Source organism: Aphelocoma coerulescens, chromosome 24 (assembly GCF_041296385.1).
Source record: "Aphelocoma coerulescens isolate FSJ_1873_10779 chromosome 24, UR_Acoe_1.0, whole genome shotgun sequence".
Taxonomy (NCBI): Eukaryota; Metazoa; Chordata; class Aves; order Passeriformes; family Corvidae; genus Aphelocoma; species Aphelocoma coerulescens.
In genome coordinates this window covers 5240001-5254716 of record NC_091037.1, presented here as the reverse complement: position 1 = coordinate 5254716, position 14716 = coordinate 5240001, and the positions used below count along the sequence as shown (strand labels likewise).

At 41.0% G+C, this 14716-nt stretch overlaps 1 protein-coding gene across 4 annotated transcripts in view; it reads left to right on the top strand.

The window, feature by feature from the left end:
- The window catches only part of PKNOX2 (PBX/knotted 1 homeobox 2), an 86499-nt gene that overhangs the window by 52550 nt on the left and 19233 nt on the right, over window positions 1-14716 (top strand). For all 4 annotated transcript variants that reach the window (XM_068994657.1, XM_068994654.1, XM_068994655.1 and 1 more), the window contains 2 exons: window positions 5038-5146; window positions 11854-11993. In XM_068994657.1, coding sequence (XP_068850758.1) covers window positions 5063-5146; window positions 11854-11993 — 224 coding nt within the window. In that variant the 5' untranslated portion in view covers window positions 5038-5062. The remainder of the gene's footprint in view (window positions 1-5037; window positions 5147-11853; window positions 11994-14716) is intronic.

Here is a 14716-nt window from a genome sequence, read left to right as displayed (position 1 = left end):
AAGGTACGTAGGTATCTCAGCTCTCCACTTAAAAAAATGAGCAAAGTTGTTTAATGCTGCTGTTCAAGGTACATTAACCTTGTCTACTAAAGCTCTGACTGGCTCTTGCAGGTTTTATTCTCATGTTTATGTTGCAGAGATATCCCTGGAGCCTTTCAGAGATGGGTATCTTTGGAGAGGAGAGAAATATTTAGCAGTAATTGTTGTTCTCATCAGAAATCCACTGAAGCAGCTCCATTCTTTCTATGGAGCTGAAGTTGGGAGGAGGATTGGGAAATGTTAAATCAATAAATACAAATAACAAATAAATACATGCAAATATTCAACAACAACAACAAATTAAATACCTAGATGAAAATATGAAATAAATAAATGCTCCTTTTCCTGGTGCTCAGGGGCCCATCCAGTGACGTTCCAAACCAGTGTTTGGCAAGAGTTTTTTTTGGCATTATCCAACACGGTGTTTCCCTCTCCCTTTCATCCCAGTGCTTATGTATTGACCAACTGCTTTTTTAGGAGAAAAATAGGAAAGGGATTTGCTCTGGTCTGGAGTTTATTCTACAGAAATATCAAATCACTACCTGCTTTAACCCTTGCTTGTAGCAGAAAGACTCAATTTCTCCTTTTTTTACCAGGCAATAACTAATAATGGGATGCTGGGAAGGGTACAAAAGTCAGCATTTAGTAAATCCAGTGTCTTGGCCGAGAGCAAAAGATGTTCCCAGGGCAAGAAAACCTCCTGGGATTGGATTGAGGAAATTTGGCTATTATATATTCTTAACAAATATTACAAATATTTGGTGGCACAGTGGTATCTGTTGCACAAATGTTCCTGGTCTCCCCAGATGAGGTGTTACATGAGCTTATTTGGAAGCAACCTTGAACATGGAGGGATGGCCCAGAATGGGTAATGTCTTGAAAAATTGGATTCTTTTCTGGTTTTGACCATTTAACAGCATTTGGTTTATTTTTAATAAGCTCAGGGTGGCACAAGGGACTTCCTTTAATAGTGTGAAAACCTGGTATTCATCTTTCAGGGTAATGTGTGAATTTTGGTAAAAACAAGCAAAGAAGGTGAGGGTTTGTGGATAGAAATGAGACATTCAAGAAGAGAGGGTCACTCTTAATTCTCTTTATGGCCAATCAAGAGTTGGCATCACCCGCCGAGAGTGAGCCTGTCCTGGCGGTTCCGAGTGAGATGTATCGTCCTCTGGAGGACCCTCTCCCTCCCTCCTCTGCTATATTTCTTCATTTTAACTTAGCTGAATGCATATATCATCAACTTCAGCCTGCACAAGCCCTCTGTGAAGATGGTGACATAAAAAACTCGCAGCCTGCTGTGGAGAGAGCGTGACTGACACGGCGGCATTGCAAATCTCACAGCATCCCCGCTTCAAAAAAATCCCCTTTAGAAAAGGCAATCTTCCCTTAATACAGAAAAATGCCTTCTGTGGCTGGAAAAAAACATCCTCAAGTATCTCTAATAATTTTGATGCTTCAGGTGGAGAAGAAGAAATGCCTGAAAAGTTGATTTTCTGATTTCTCGTGTTGAATCCTCTGTTATCAATTGCACGTATTGCTGTGGGGCAGAAGCTTCTCAGTGAGCTAGAAAAAGTGATCCCCATTTTCCCATTGGTTCAGAAACAAGAATTGTGTTTTACAGATTGAGTATTAACATTTTGCTTTGAAAACGGTGATGTAGAGTCCATAAAAGGGATCTTTAATTCTTTAAAATTTTTTTTTTTTGCATTCAGCCCTAATTCTAACTAGCCCTAACCATTCTAATATGGTCTTATGGCTGTTTAATTAATCAAGGAGGTCATATTCACCTGGAGGGTGGTGGGTGACTGACAATACTTTGGTTTTTTAAGTGTTTTAAGGCATCAGTGACCACATGGAAAAAAAACCCGCAACTTTTCAACTTAGTCTTTAATTATTTTTACTTGAAAAAGGATGTAATATATTGCTGGTAAAAACCCCAGCCTATAAATCTGAGAGTCTTTTAGATAGGCACAAGCTCTTTGGGAAATACATTTCCAATGTAATGGCAACATTTCAGTGATAGCTGAAATAATTTTATTTCATAAGGAAATTTAGGATACTTTGATCTCAAGTCGCTGCCAAAATGTGAAGTACTGCTGCTTCCGGAAATGAAAGAGCCTTTATGGGTTTTATTGCTCACCATTTCTTTCTTCTGTGCAAATCCCGCAGGAGTTGGCTGCAAATCCTGCCCTCCCTGATCTCCAGATCCCCAGAACTCACTCCTCACCCAAGATTTGAACATTACCTTGAGGTGGGCTGGAAGGAGTTGGCAGGGGTTTGGTGATGCTCTGCTCCTTCCCTATCTGGATGCTCATAGTCAAGAGCTCACGCAGACAAATTAATTTAAGGAGTGGGGGAAAGAAAGAAAAGAGAGGGGATTCATGTATAAAATAAAAAATACAAAAAATAAGAAAGGGTTAATGCACATAATAGCAGCTTTCAACCCTTGCCTGTGTTGGCTGCTGATAAATCCATGGGGGTGACAGCTTTGCACTGTTATCCTGAGATTCATGGCTGGGGGCTCCCATGTGAAACACCTGTCCAGCTTTTCCTGTGGGCACCAGGCACTTTCCTGGATATTTACGGTGCCTGAGTGCATTTGTTTCCCCCAAGATAAATACACTGCTATTGGCAACAGCTGTCTCCCACTTTTATCCTCTTTTTTTATTTTTCCCCCCACATTTGGCTGTGAGTCCTATTCTCCAAATCAACACCCATAAACCTCAATGAACGGCTCGATTTGAGGAGCTTTGATATTTTTCAGCAATTAAATTGGGCTCTGGGCTGCCACCTTCTGGGAATAGAGTCACCCAAAAAGCTCACACCCCACAGTAAATTGCCACGTGCTGGTTGTAGGATCGCTCCTGGCAGGAACAATAGATGCCAAGCAGGGTATTTTTACCAAAATAGCAAATGTCTTTTTTTTTTAGCTTCCCAGATGTCCAGACTGTCACAGTGCTAAATTTTGCTTTTCCCCAGCTGCAACTGTTTCTGGTGGGGAGGTTTTTCCCTTGGTGTTTCCCCCCGAGGACACGGATATTTGTGTGCCTGCAGCTGCAAGCTGAGTTTTGACATTGGACATCAAAGATTTTAAGCTGTGAGTTCACTCAGGAGCAGATAATTTTGCCTCCTGCTATTTTGCTGTTGGGAGGAAAAAGATGAAAAGCATCATTTTAATCCCATAAATGCAATATCCTCGCTGCTAGAGGTCTGTGTCATGCAAGAACCCTGATCTACCTTCACAATGCACAGGATTTTGGGTGTGATTTCTTAGTACTCAGTTCATGGGTTATCCATATTTGTGCAATGTATAAGAAAGAATAACCTCATTTATTCATGCAAAATAAAAAAGAGTTGTTGACTCTCATCCCGTGCACACAGCGCTTGGCTTTCCATTTGGATATGGTGCATTTGTGAACTCAATGCCTGGAAAAGCCTGAAGCCTCGAGGAGATCAGGATATTGCACCTCTTCCCCCAAATAACCATGCACCTCATAGAGAGGACTCTGTACATTTTTTCCCAAAGATTCCCAGATGTGCCTCGGTTTGGACTGAGCTCATCAGTGCCCCCATTCCTCTTCCTTGCACCTTCCTGCCTGTCACCATTTCCTGGTGAAAGCCATGCTGGCTCTGCTTTTTGGTTACTGGCTCTGTTTTTTGGTTATATTCCCTCCCAATGTCAGGGGACTTTACATAACTCTCTGCATTTCTTCATGGGATGGTGCCACGGATGAGAAGCCAGCAGGAAAGCCGGTGCATCGATGGGCATCACAACAGGGACGTCTCTTGGAGAGATGTCATCTTACAAAAAGGAGGCATGGCAGGCAGAAATGCACTTTTAGAGGGCCCAGGAAGATTTCCTGGTGACTTTGTGAGTTGGCCCAAAACAGAGCTCTGAGCCACAGAGAGGGCAGGACAGAGTTTTTAAAAGAATTTAGCTGAGATTATTGGCTTTTCTTCTAAAGCAACCACACAGCTGCAGTGAAATAGTGGGACAGGAGGTATTTTCAGCCCAAGAATTGCTTTTGGGTCACATCTGCCACTGGGTCTATCGTTGGGGACTTCTCCCAGCCAAGTGCTCCAGTACAGATTTGTCCCTTCCTGGTGCCCCTCTTTTTTCTCCATCTCCTTTGGACCTGAAGATACAAAAAAAAAATTAGTTTGTTTTCCTGCCAGATAACTCGGCATTTTCATAAAGCAGCAACTTCCAGAGAGGTTGAGGCTGGCATGAGGGCTGTCTCCTCGGTTTATGGGGTGTGCAAAATCCAGGTTTGCTCCCTGGTTCAAATCAAACAAGAGTTTCCACCGTGGGATCAGTCACCTCAACACAGGAGTCAGCTGGGTTGGACAGCACAGCACAGGAGTTAAAGATGTTGGTGAATCCCCACACTGGATTCTCGATGTCCCTTCTGAACTGAGTGTGCAGTGCTTGAGGATGTGACTCTGTGGTGGCCAAAGGCAAAGACACACATCATTTTGGGAGGGTTTAGTGTATAATTGAAGGAAATGGCAAGTTTTGCATTTATAATTCATCTTTCCGCTTCCAAAAAAGAGGAATAACTGGAAGGGGGTTGGAAATCCCCATTTAGGCACCGTGGTTAGGCATGAGGGGTGGAAAGAAAATGCCCTGGGTGCGCCAGGGTTCACAAGGGAGAAAATATAATGAGTTTCACTGATGGCAGCCATCATCTCCAAGAGCTCTCCCTTTGCCTGGCTGCTGTCCAGTGAAGATCTCCCTGCCAGTGACCTGCTGCTTCTCTTCACCCCTGATGCATTTCTTACCCAAAATCACAAATCACAAAAAATCATCAAAGCATTGTAAGGGTCAACAAATCACCTTGAGTTCCTTTCAGGGGCTGTGTGGGTAGAGCTCAGTGCTTGTGTGAGGAAAATGCCACCTCACCTTTCTGCCTTTCTTTTTTCTTCTCTTTCTGTGGGATTTTTCTGGGGGGAGAGATCCCTTGTAATCCAGCAGCTTCGTTCTCCTGCCCGCAGGTTCTCGATGTGACTCCCAAGCAGGATGCACCATGTCTCCCCGGCACCAGCTTTGACAATGATGGCCACCCAGACAGTGCCTCCTCCTCCCTACCAAGACACCCCACAGGTGAGTGTCCTCCAGACCCCTGGGGACCCCCAACTCCTTCATTAACTTCTTTGATTTCCTAAATAATGGCTATGACAAAGTAGTTCACCCCAGAGCATTCATCTCAGAGACTGGCAGAATTAAAACCCTTCCTGTCAGTCTCCAAGACTGAAAGGTTTTGGGTAAAACTGTGGGTTTTTTCCCCTTTTTGTCTTATTTTGGGGTCTTTGGGTCTTCTTGGAGAGCTGACATGGTGGCATGATTGCAACCAGCAGGTTAATTATCTGGAAAGATGAAACATTTGACTGAACCAGGACAGGTTTAGTCATAGGAATGGCCTTTGATTTATTTCAATGGCATTTTTTAATAACTTGTGGCCAGGGAGAAAAAATATTTCATCTCCAGTGGTGCTCTAAGTGGTCAAATAACTTTTCCAAGCATTGTTAGGGAGTCAAGTTATTATAAGAAGAGGAGTTTGTCCAAGAGAAACTCTTCTGGAGCACCCCAGTGGGCTGGACCTGGGAGTTGAGGATGGATTTTGGAGGTGGTCCTGCACCTTGAAGCCCATCCCAAGATTTTTTAGGGGTAAATTTATATCACGTTTCCACTCTTCCAGCTACAATGACTGAACAGGGGTGATCTGTATTGGCACTGAGCCAGCTCCACGTTCAAAGCAGCTTTTTTTTTCTGTTCATACGGAAGATTCCGCGTTTTTCCCCATTTGCTGCATCTCTCATCTGCAAAAGCAGAAAAATCTCCCCTCACCACCAAAAAAAAAACAAACCCACAAAAAACCCCAAACCCCCAAGCCTGCCCTCCTCCAGCTAAAATAAATAAATTGACTTTCCCCCCTCCCTTGAAGCCGCCCGTGTCTCCTTTCTACTCATTTCCTTTGGTGGGAAAAGGTCACTTCTCACAAACGACACCTCGGTGGGGCTTTTATGGCTCCTCCAACTTCTGTGTCATCATTTACTCGCTTCGCTGCTCTGCTTCGAGTAGGGCTTTTTCTTCCAAATTTTTTTTCCCTTTCTCGCTTACCCAGCGGGGAGCTGCACCACGCTTTAGTCCTAATGGGCAATTTAAGGGACTTCTAAAATAGCTGACATTTGCCGTAGCATCCTTTGGAGACATCCCTGCTACCTTCCCCACCCCTGTCCCTTATCTGCCCCCTCTTTTAATACATTGAATTTTGGGGACCCTCAGGAGCATTGCTGACCAAATCCTGCCTTTTTTATCTTATCAAGGGGGTTGCTCAAGCATTTCTCTGTTTAGTGGGTTTGGAGGGAAAGCTGCAGCCAAGAATTGATTTTTGTTTTTGGACTCGTCTGTGAACTTTTCACCCGATAATTTGGGATTTCTAGGGGTTGGAAAAGCAAATTGCACAAATTTCTTCTCCCCAAAGATGGGGAAGAAAAGGAGGGGACTGGTGATAAATGAAAATATTATTGATTATCAGAGATACAATGAGCTCCTCCTCATCAAGGGAACCACTTTGGGGAGAAGAGTGCTAAAAGAAGGGATTTGGGGAGCTTTGCATTCATGTTTTACAGCAGAGGCTGTGCAAGCTGTCAGCCTCACTGTCAGAAACATGCAAAAAAAAAGCAAAAATTATGGGAAAAGCTGCCTTTTGGAAGGAAAAAAATGCTTCATTCATCACTGGAATCTGTTACAGGAGTGCAACGTGGAGCATCTTTTACACCAAGCACGGTCGCACTCCTTGAGTACCCTACCTGTTGAAAATTAAAGAGTCTGCATAAAATTCAGTTTCCTGTAATGAATTAAAGCAAAAAGCTGAGGAAGAGTCTTCAGCCATTTCATTGGCAAAAAGAGGTTGTTTTAAAAATAGGTATTTTTAGCACCAAAAGTGGTGAAAGCAGCTTTGCCCTACCAAAAAATGCTCCTTAGGTGGTCACAACAGGGCCAAAAATAGGGAGGAAGGGAGAATTATTTGTTTATTTATTTATTTTCTTATTCTAAAAACATATTTAAGAAAAAGTATTGCTAAAAAAATTGGGTGGAGATGTTAATTTTTCATAAATTTCACCACGGAAAATGATTAAGAAGCATCTTCCCCCTCCCCCCAGGTGGTTACAATAGGGACAAAAATGACAAATAAATAAATAAATAACTTACTCTATAAATATATATTGAAAAAAAATTAAAGATTGAATGGAGAAGTTGATTTTTTTATAATTTGCAACACAGAAAGCGATAAAAGTATCTTTCCTCCTCTCCTCCTCCCCCTAAATGTGCTTTCTAGGTGGTTATAACGGACAAAAATAAAAATGTATGAACATAGTTCCATCTTTTTATTTATAAAATCAGTTTTGAAAAAGTTACAGGTTAAAATTTGGGTGGAGATGGTGATTTTTCAGTAGGAGCCACAAACCTCCCCCCAGTTCCTGGTGTCCTCAGCAGGTTTTTGGGCTCAGAACTGCTGTTTTCAGCAGGTGTGATGGCAGTGGAGGAATTTCCCAGCAAAACACTAAAGAATGGGGTAAATGATGATTTAGGGGATTTGCTCTCTGGACTTGATGTCTTTGGCCATAGTCTTCAAATAAAATCTAAAGAAAGGGGGATTATGGCATTGAAACCTGTGGGAAGCCCCCCTGGAGCCCAGGAGCAAACACCAATATCAGCAGAGACCTTCCAAAAGAAGGGAAAAGCCCAGAAATATCATCCCTGAACCCCAGGAATGTGTTAGATCCAAACCCACAGATGTCACCCCTGAACCCCCGAAATTTGTAATGTGGGAATTTATAATGTGGGAATTTGTAGTTTGGGAATTTGTAATTTGTAAATTTGTAGTTTGGGAATTACATTTCTGAACCCCAGCAATGTGTTAGATCCAAACCCACAGATGTCATCCTTGAACCCCTGAAATTTGTAATGTGGGAATTTGTAATTTGGGAATTTATAATGTGGGAATTTGGTAATTTGGGAATTTGTAATTTGGGAATTTGGTAATTTGGGAATTTGTAATGTGGGAATTTGTAACTTGTAAATTTGTAATTTGGGAATTACATTTCTGAACCCCAGCAGTGTGTTAGATCCAAACCCACAGATGTCATCCCTGAACCCCTGAAATTTGTAATGTGGGAATTTGTAATTTGGGAATTTATAATGTGGGAATTTGGTAATTTGTAATTTGGGAATTTGTAGTTTGGGAATTACATTTCTGAACCCCAGCAATGTATTAGATCCAAACCCACAGATGTCATCCCTGAACCCCTGAAATTTGTAATGTGGGAATTTGTAATTTGTAAATTTGTAATTTGGAAATTTGTAATGTGAGAATTTATAATTTGGGAATTTGTAGTTTGGGAATTTGTAATTTGGGAATTTGGTAATTTGGGAATTTGTAATGTGGGAATTTGTAATTTGTAAATTTGTAATTTGGGAATTTGTAATTTGGGAATATGTAGTTTGGGAATTACATTTCTGAACCCCAGCAGTGTGTTAGATCCAAACCCACAGATGTCATCCCTGAACCCCTGAAATTTGTAATGTGGGAATTTGTAATTTGGGAATTTGTAATTTGGGAATTTGTAGTTTGGGAATTACATTTCTGAACCCCAGCAATGTGTTAGATCCAAACCCACAGATGTCATCCCCAAACCCCAGAAATTTTTAATTTGGGAATTTGTAATGTGGGAATTTGTAATTTGGGAATTTGTAGTTTGGGGATTACATTTCTGAACCCCAGAAATGTGCAATACCCAAACCCAGCAATGTCATACACAGCTCGGGCAGCATTGAGCAAACAGCACCTCAAAAACATCTGCTCGACCCAGGAGCCTTGCAAAAACTCAGGGATTTTGAAATGGTTTTTTACTATTTTTGTACTACTTTTAAAATGTCACTGTTGCTTTCTTTTTTTACAATTTTTTTTCCTCATTTTTAAAATTAAATCTTTAAAATTAAATTGTCATTTTTTCTCATGTTCTACACTTAAAACATATTTTTAAGGACATTTTAAACGTAATTTAAATTTTTTTTCAACATTTTAGCATCTTTTAATGTATTTTCTGCATTTGAAAGCATTTTCGTTTCTTGTGTAATTGCAAACGTATTTTTTACATTTTTCTATATTTTAAAGAATTTTTAAACGTATTTATAAAACATTCTTTAATTTGTACATCTTTGAACATACTTGTAACATTTAAAAATTTTTCCAGTATATTTGTAAACACATTTTGAACGTATTTGAAACATATTTTAACGAATTTTTCACAGTTTACATAATTGTTGTCATCATTAGAATTTTTTCTTCACTTTTTTGCTGCTTTTTGAACGTAACTTTTTTGTACTTTTTATTTTCCTTTCTTGTTTACCTTTCTTTTCCCCCCTCCTGCAACTATTTTTGGCCATTTTCCAGGGGAAAAAAAAAAACCAAAAACCAAAACCCACCTGCATTTTTTATCAATATTTACAAGTTTTATACCCAAATATTTCCCCCTATTTCCCCATTTTCCCACTACCAGGAACCTGCTGCATTTTCCCTCCTTTCTTATCCCCACCTGCTCCCCCAAATACCATTTTTTGGCTCTGTATTTTCCTTCCTCCCTATTCAGCTGCAAATCCTCCCCATCCCAGCATCCTCTCACCTCTTTTTCCATGGACTTGGAATTATTTTTAGTTATTTTTTATTCTTTTCTTTAGTCCAAGGTGAGGTAATGGCTTCGGAGCAGCCCCAGAGGAGGCTTTTTTTTTTTTTTTGGGGTAATAGCTCAATTAGTTGCAGACTTGGCTGGAAATAGTCAGCTTGGCAGGATGCAAAAAGGGCTTTGGAATCCTGGTAAATAAGTGTGATGAGGGGGGATAAAAAAAAAGGGAAAATGTTGGGGGAAAAAGCCATTTTTCCCTGCATAAATGTGATTTTCCACGGAGATAATAGGGAGAAAAAAGGGGGAAAAGGGAAAGAGGATGAGGAGATATTCAGTGGCATGGCTGGAGCATCCCAAGATCTGCTGGCATCTGGGTTTTAAGTGGAAAATGAGGGGGGAAGAAAGAGAAATCCAAACTGCTGGGATCAGAAGGGGAAGTGAAGCCCAAATTTCACTCATTTCTTTAGCACCAGGGAAGGGAGGAGGGACAGAACCTGTGGGGAGAGTTGGGAGAGTTGGAAATTAAATAGCACCAAGTGAATTTGCAGGTGCTGGAGCCCAACTTTGGAGTTATGAACAATAAAGGAGATTGAAAAGAAAAAGAGGTGGAAAAAAAGCAACAGCAAAAGGTCAGGCCGGAGATATTAAAGGCAAACATTTTAAAAGGAAAAGGTGTCATGATTTTGGTCCAGCTTGGGTTTGCAAAGTTTTACATATTTGTGTATAAATATACATATGTATACATTTACGTTAATTAATGACACGATAATTTGTGTATATGAACATTTTTCTATATTAATAATGACAAATGAATTTAGAAGCATGTTAGACAAATAAATAAAAACTACATATAAGCCCATTTCTATATAAACACAGAAATAAATTGGTGTATCAGACAAGTAAATAATATATAGTATTGATGTCAAAACACAGACAGGAGGAAACATTACATAAATATAGATAATATATAATTATATATAGACACAGAAATAAGTATATTAGACAAATAAATAAATTATATATATAATATTTAGAAAGAGCCAGAGCTTCCTTTTGCTCTATGCCTTGAGGGAGAACTGAACATTTACCAGTAAAAATAGGCAAATACTCATTTTTTGACAAATTTCAACAGTGAAGCAAGCAAGCTGACCACTCTGAAATAATTTTCCACTGGGATTTTAGGCTAAAACTGCTGGATTTGGGGTGCTGCTGATGCATTTGAACCCCAATCGTTTCGAATTCTCCCTGAAATTTTTTTTTAACGGAATCTTGTGAGGATAACACAGAGCCCACGTTGGACCTGTCTGAAGGCTGACAGCAAATCATTTGGAGTTTTTTTAGTGGAGTTGATGGTTTTAAGTGCAAACTGCCCCTGAACAGCTTTTACCCTGTTCCAGAGGGTGGCAGTTTTGGGGTGATGCTGGGAGGACACTCAGGGATTTGCAGGCAGCAATGGCACAGGCACATCTCCCATCTTAAAGATTTATATTTACCTAAAATCACTGCTGTTTTTAAAATAAGCACAATGTTTGTGGCAGGATGATTTATTGCACAGCACATTCCTGGGATGTGTCGACAGCACCGGGGCTAAAGCTGGGTGATTTGGGCACGGGCACCAAAAAAAGTTTGATTTTTTTTGGCTGTCTTCTCCCAGCTCTGAGATGAGTCATTGCTGGGCTTGGTGAGCTGGAAGAGGCACACCTAATTTTGGGATAAAATTGAAAATGACTGTGTCTAGACAGTAATACCTGCTTTGAAAAAACTCTTGGCAAACCACAGCGTTGCAGCTGATTTAATCTGGAACTCGTGTGAAACAACCCTTCCTAAATTACCCCACACAATAAAGATGGGGGGACTTTTTTCTATATTTTCCCCTGGTGAAAAGTGGAAAAAGTGGGGAAAAATGTGGTAAAACCCTAAGCCTTCTCTTTCCAGGCAAAGACAAAATGCCTGTGCATGTTTTACCTCCCCCAAACCCATCCTGCACAGAGCCCCGACGCAGCGCTGCGCCCCGAACTTCCAAAATTCCACGCGGAAGGCGTGGAAAAGTGCAACAAACCCTATTTTTATTTGATCTGACATTCTTTTCTTCCTCTCTCCTTTATTCCCTGCCCTCCCCAGATGACAGCCACAGCCCAGCAGCCCACCAAAGCCCAGCCTGTGCATCTCACCACGCCAGCGGCGGCTGCCAACACGCCGGTGCCGGCCGCGGGCGGCGACCCCCAGGCGCAGCTGGAGGCCGACAAGAGGGCTGTCTACAGGTGATGCAAGATAATTGCATTCATTAATGCATTTTAATTAATGGCTTCGTTATTATAATGCAGCATTGTTGCATCAATTCAGCGATGCATTAATTAATGCATTGGTTACTGGATCGGCTCGTTGATGCGTTCGTTATTATTATGCATTATTAATCTGCTATTCTTCTAATGCATTAATTAACACACAGGAAGGGGGGAATTAGCAATTAGCTCCTTTTTAGCAATAATAACCATTGATTATAACGCATGGGGATGGAGCTCCTTCGTGGACTTTGTTCTGCAGCATGTCTGCCCCTTCAAAATAATTCACCCTCAAAGAAATGCCCCAAATTCACCTTTTTGAGGGGCAAAGCCGTGTGATTTGGGGTGAGCAAGGAGTAAAGTCCCACATTAACCTGAAATGTGCAGTTCGTGCATCTGTGCAGGATGTGGGCAGTGATGGGTAAGGGATGGATGGCCCCTCCCATCCCTTTTTTGTCAATTTGGGGGTAATAATATATGATATTGTAAAAGATGCAGTAATGTTATTGTATAACTGCTGTAAATAATATTCTAATGATGTAAACAGTATAATTATATAAGTAATACATAATTACACAGGTGATATGTGATCATTTACAATATTAGAACATGTAGCAATGATCTAAGAGTAACAGTATTCTAATATATTTAGGATTAAAGTTTAAGGTTAAGGATTAACCTCCTATCAATGACCAGGGCTGTGGGGGCTTGTGAATGAAAAAATTGCAGCTCAGACTTGAAGGAATTAAAATATTTGTACTCCAAATATTCAAATAGCACAAGGCTGAAAGGTCTGAAAAGGTGGATGAAAATATGGAATGAACTCACCCTTTCCCAGGAAAACACAAAGGATTATTTGCTGCAGGTCTCCCAAGGATGGAAATCATTTTCTCAAAGTAAAAGAAGCCATTTGAGGACAAAACCACCTTCTTTTTGCCCTTCTGTGAGGAGTTCTGCAGCATTTGTGGGATAAAGGAAAAAAACCAAACCTCACCCTTGGAGTTTTCACAGCCTTGATTGGAAAGTCAAAGACATGCAAAAAGCACCTTATGGGAGGTATTCCCCCAGAAAAGTGGGGGGAAATTTGTTATCTAGTTCCATGTGTGCACTTACTGCCCAAACCTGGATGCTTATTTTTGGGTAGTAGCCAAAACAACCCCACAAATATACACAAATAAATATACACTACTATATGTTTATGTAATATATATTTACATACAACTATCCCTTTTTTTCTGCTGAATATTCCCCTATCCAGTGGCTAAAATGGATGATGGATATGTCATTAGGTATCAAATGCACACAAGGATTTTCTTCGCCCTCCTAGGTCCATTTCCCACCACCCCAAACAGTGGAATTTTGTTAATTTTCAATAATTGCACCAAGGCAGAAGGCATCGGCCGTAAGCGTCGGTCGATCAAGCTGGAAGGAAATTGCTGGGAAAGTGTGATGGGAAATATAAAAACCGATGGACAAGTCACCCTGCCGGGTTTTATGCCCTAGCAGGAGGTTTATCACCCGTTAGAAAAAGTAGAAAAAAGGGAAAAAGAGAAATCCTTCCCCACCCTTCTTGGTGTGGGAGCAGCTTGGCAGGGACTGGTCCAGCAGTGGCACTTCTTGTCTGCAATTTTCTCCCAGCTAAAGTGTTCTCGTGACTTTATGCAACAGCGGGGCTGGGACTTCCCAATGGATTTTGGACCAGAAAAGATGATGCTCCTGAAGGGAAATGATGCTTAAACCACCCGAGCACCACAAATTGGATTTTTCCAAGTGGGAAATGGCTGGATTTCTTTGCGTTAAGTTTGGTGGGGGGCTTTTTGTGTGGCTTTTTTTTTTCTGGTTTTTTTTGTTTTGTTTTGTTTTGTTTTGTTTTGGGTTGTTTGGGGTTTTTTTAGGGGAAAAGGGGCGAAAAAAAAATAAAATTCCTGTTGTGATGTGCCCGCTGAGCTGCTGGCTCAAACCTGGCTGAAGGTGGGAAATTAGGCCATTAGAGGAATTCATTCCTCTTTATTAGCCCGTGTCGAATCCTTTTTATTAGTGGCTGCAAACGACCTCTCTCCTGCAGGAAAATGTCAGGGCTGGTTCAGCCCTTTCATTTGGAGGATTCCCTGGCAAAAAAAAAAAAAAACAAACCCCAACTAAACAAAACACTTTTTTTTTTGCAAAACCATAATCAGCAAAAGCAGATTTTTCTACCCCAAAACTCTCCTTCATGCCACAGGGGTGGTTTTCCACCTCCGTAACACCCATAGTGGGGAAAATCCTCCTGATTCCCCTGTGCATTCTGGATATCCATCTATTCCCCCCTGCAAATTTCATAGCAAAAAGGGGCTCCAGCTCCCAATTTTTATGGCACAACCTCCACCTGCCATGGTGGGCCGTCCTTTCCTCTGCGTGGTGTGGCCACAGAAAGGCTGGCAATGGAGAAAAAGGTGGTTTGGGATGGGTTTTTTCTCATGCAAAAATGAAAAAAAAACCACCCAAATTCCACAACAATCCAGCATAAATCTCATGGCAAAACCCCAAATTCCAACACTCCTTGAAACTGCACTCAGAGAGTGCCCTCAGTGCCCTCCCTTAACCCATCCCTGGGGGTCTTGACCCCCTCATTTCCCCTTGTGTTATATTTTATATTTTTTTGTTTAATGTTATTTAATGTTATTTTGTTTGGTATTTTTGTTTATTTTCTTATTCTGTTTCAT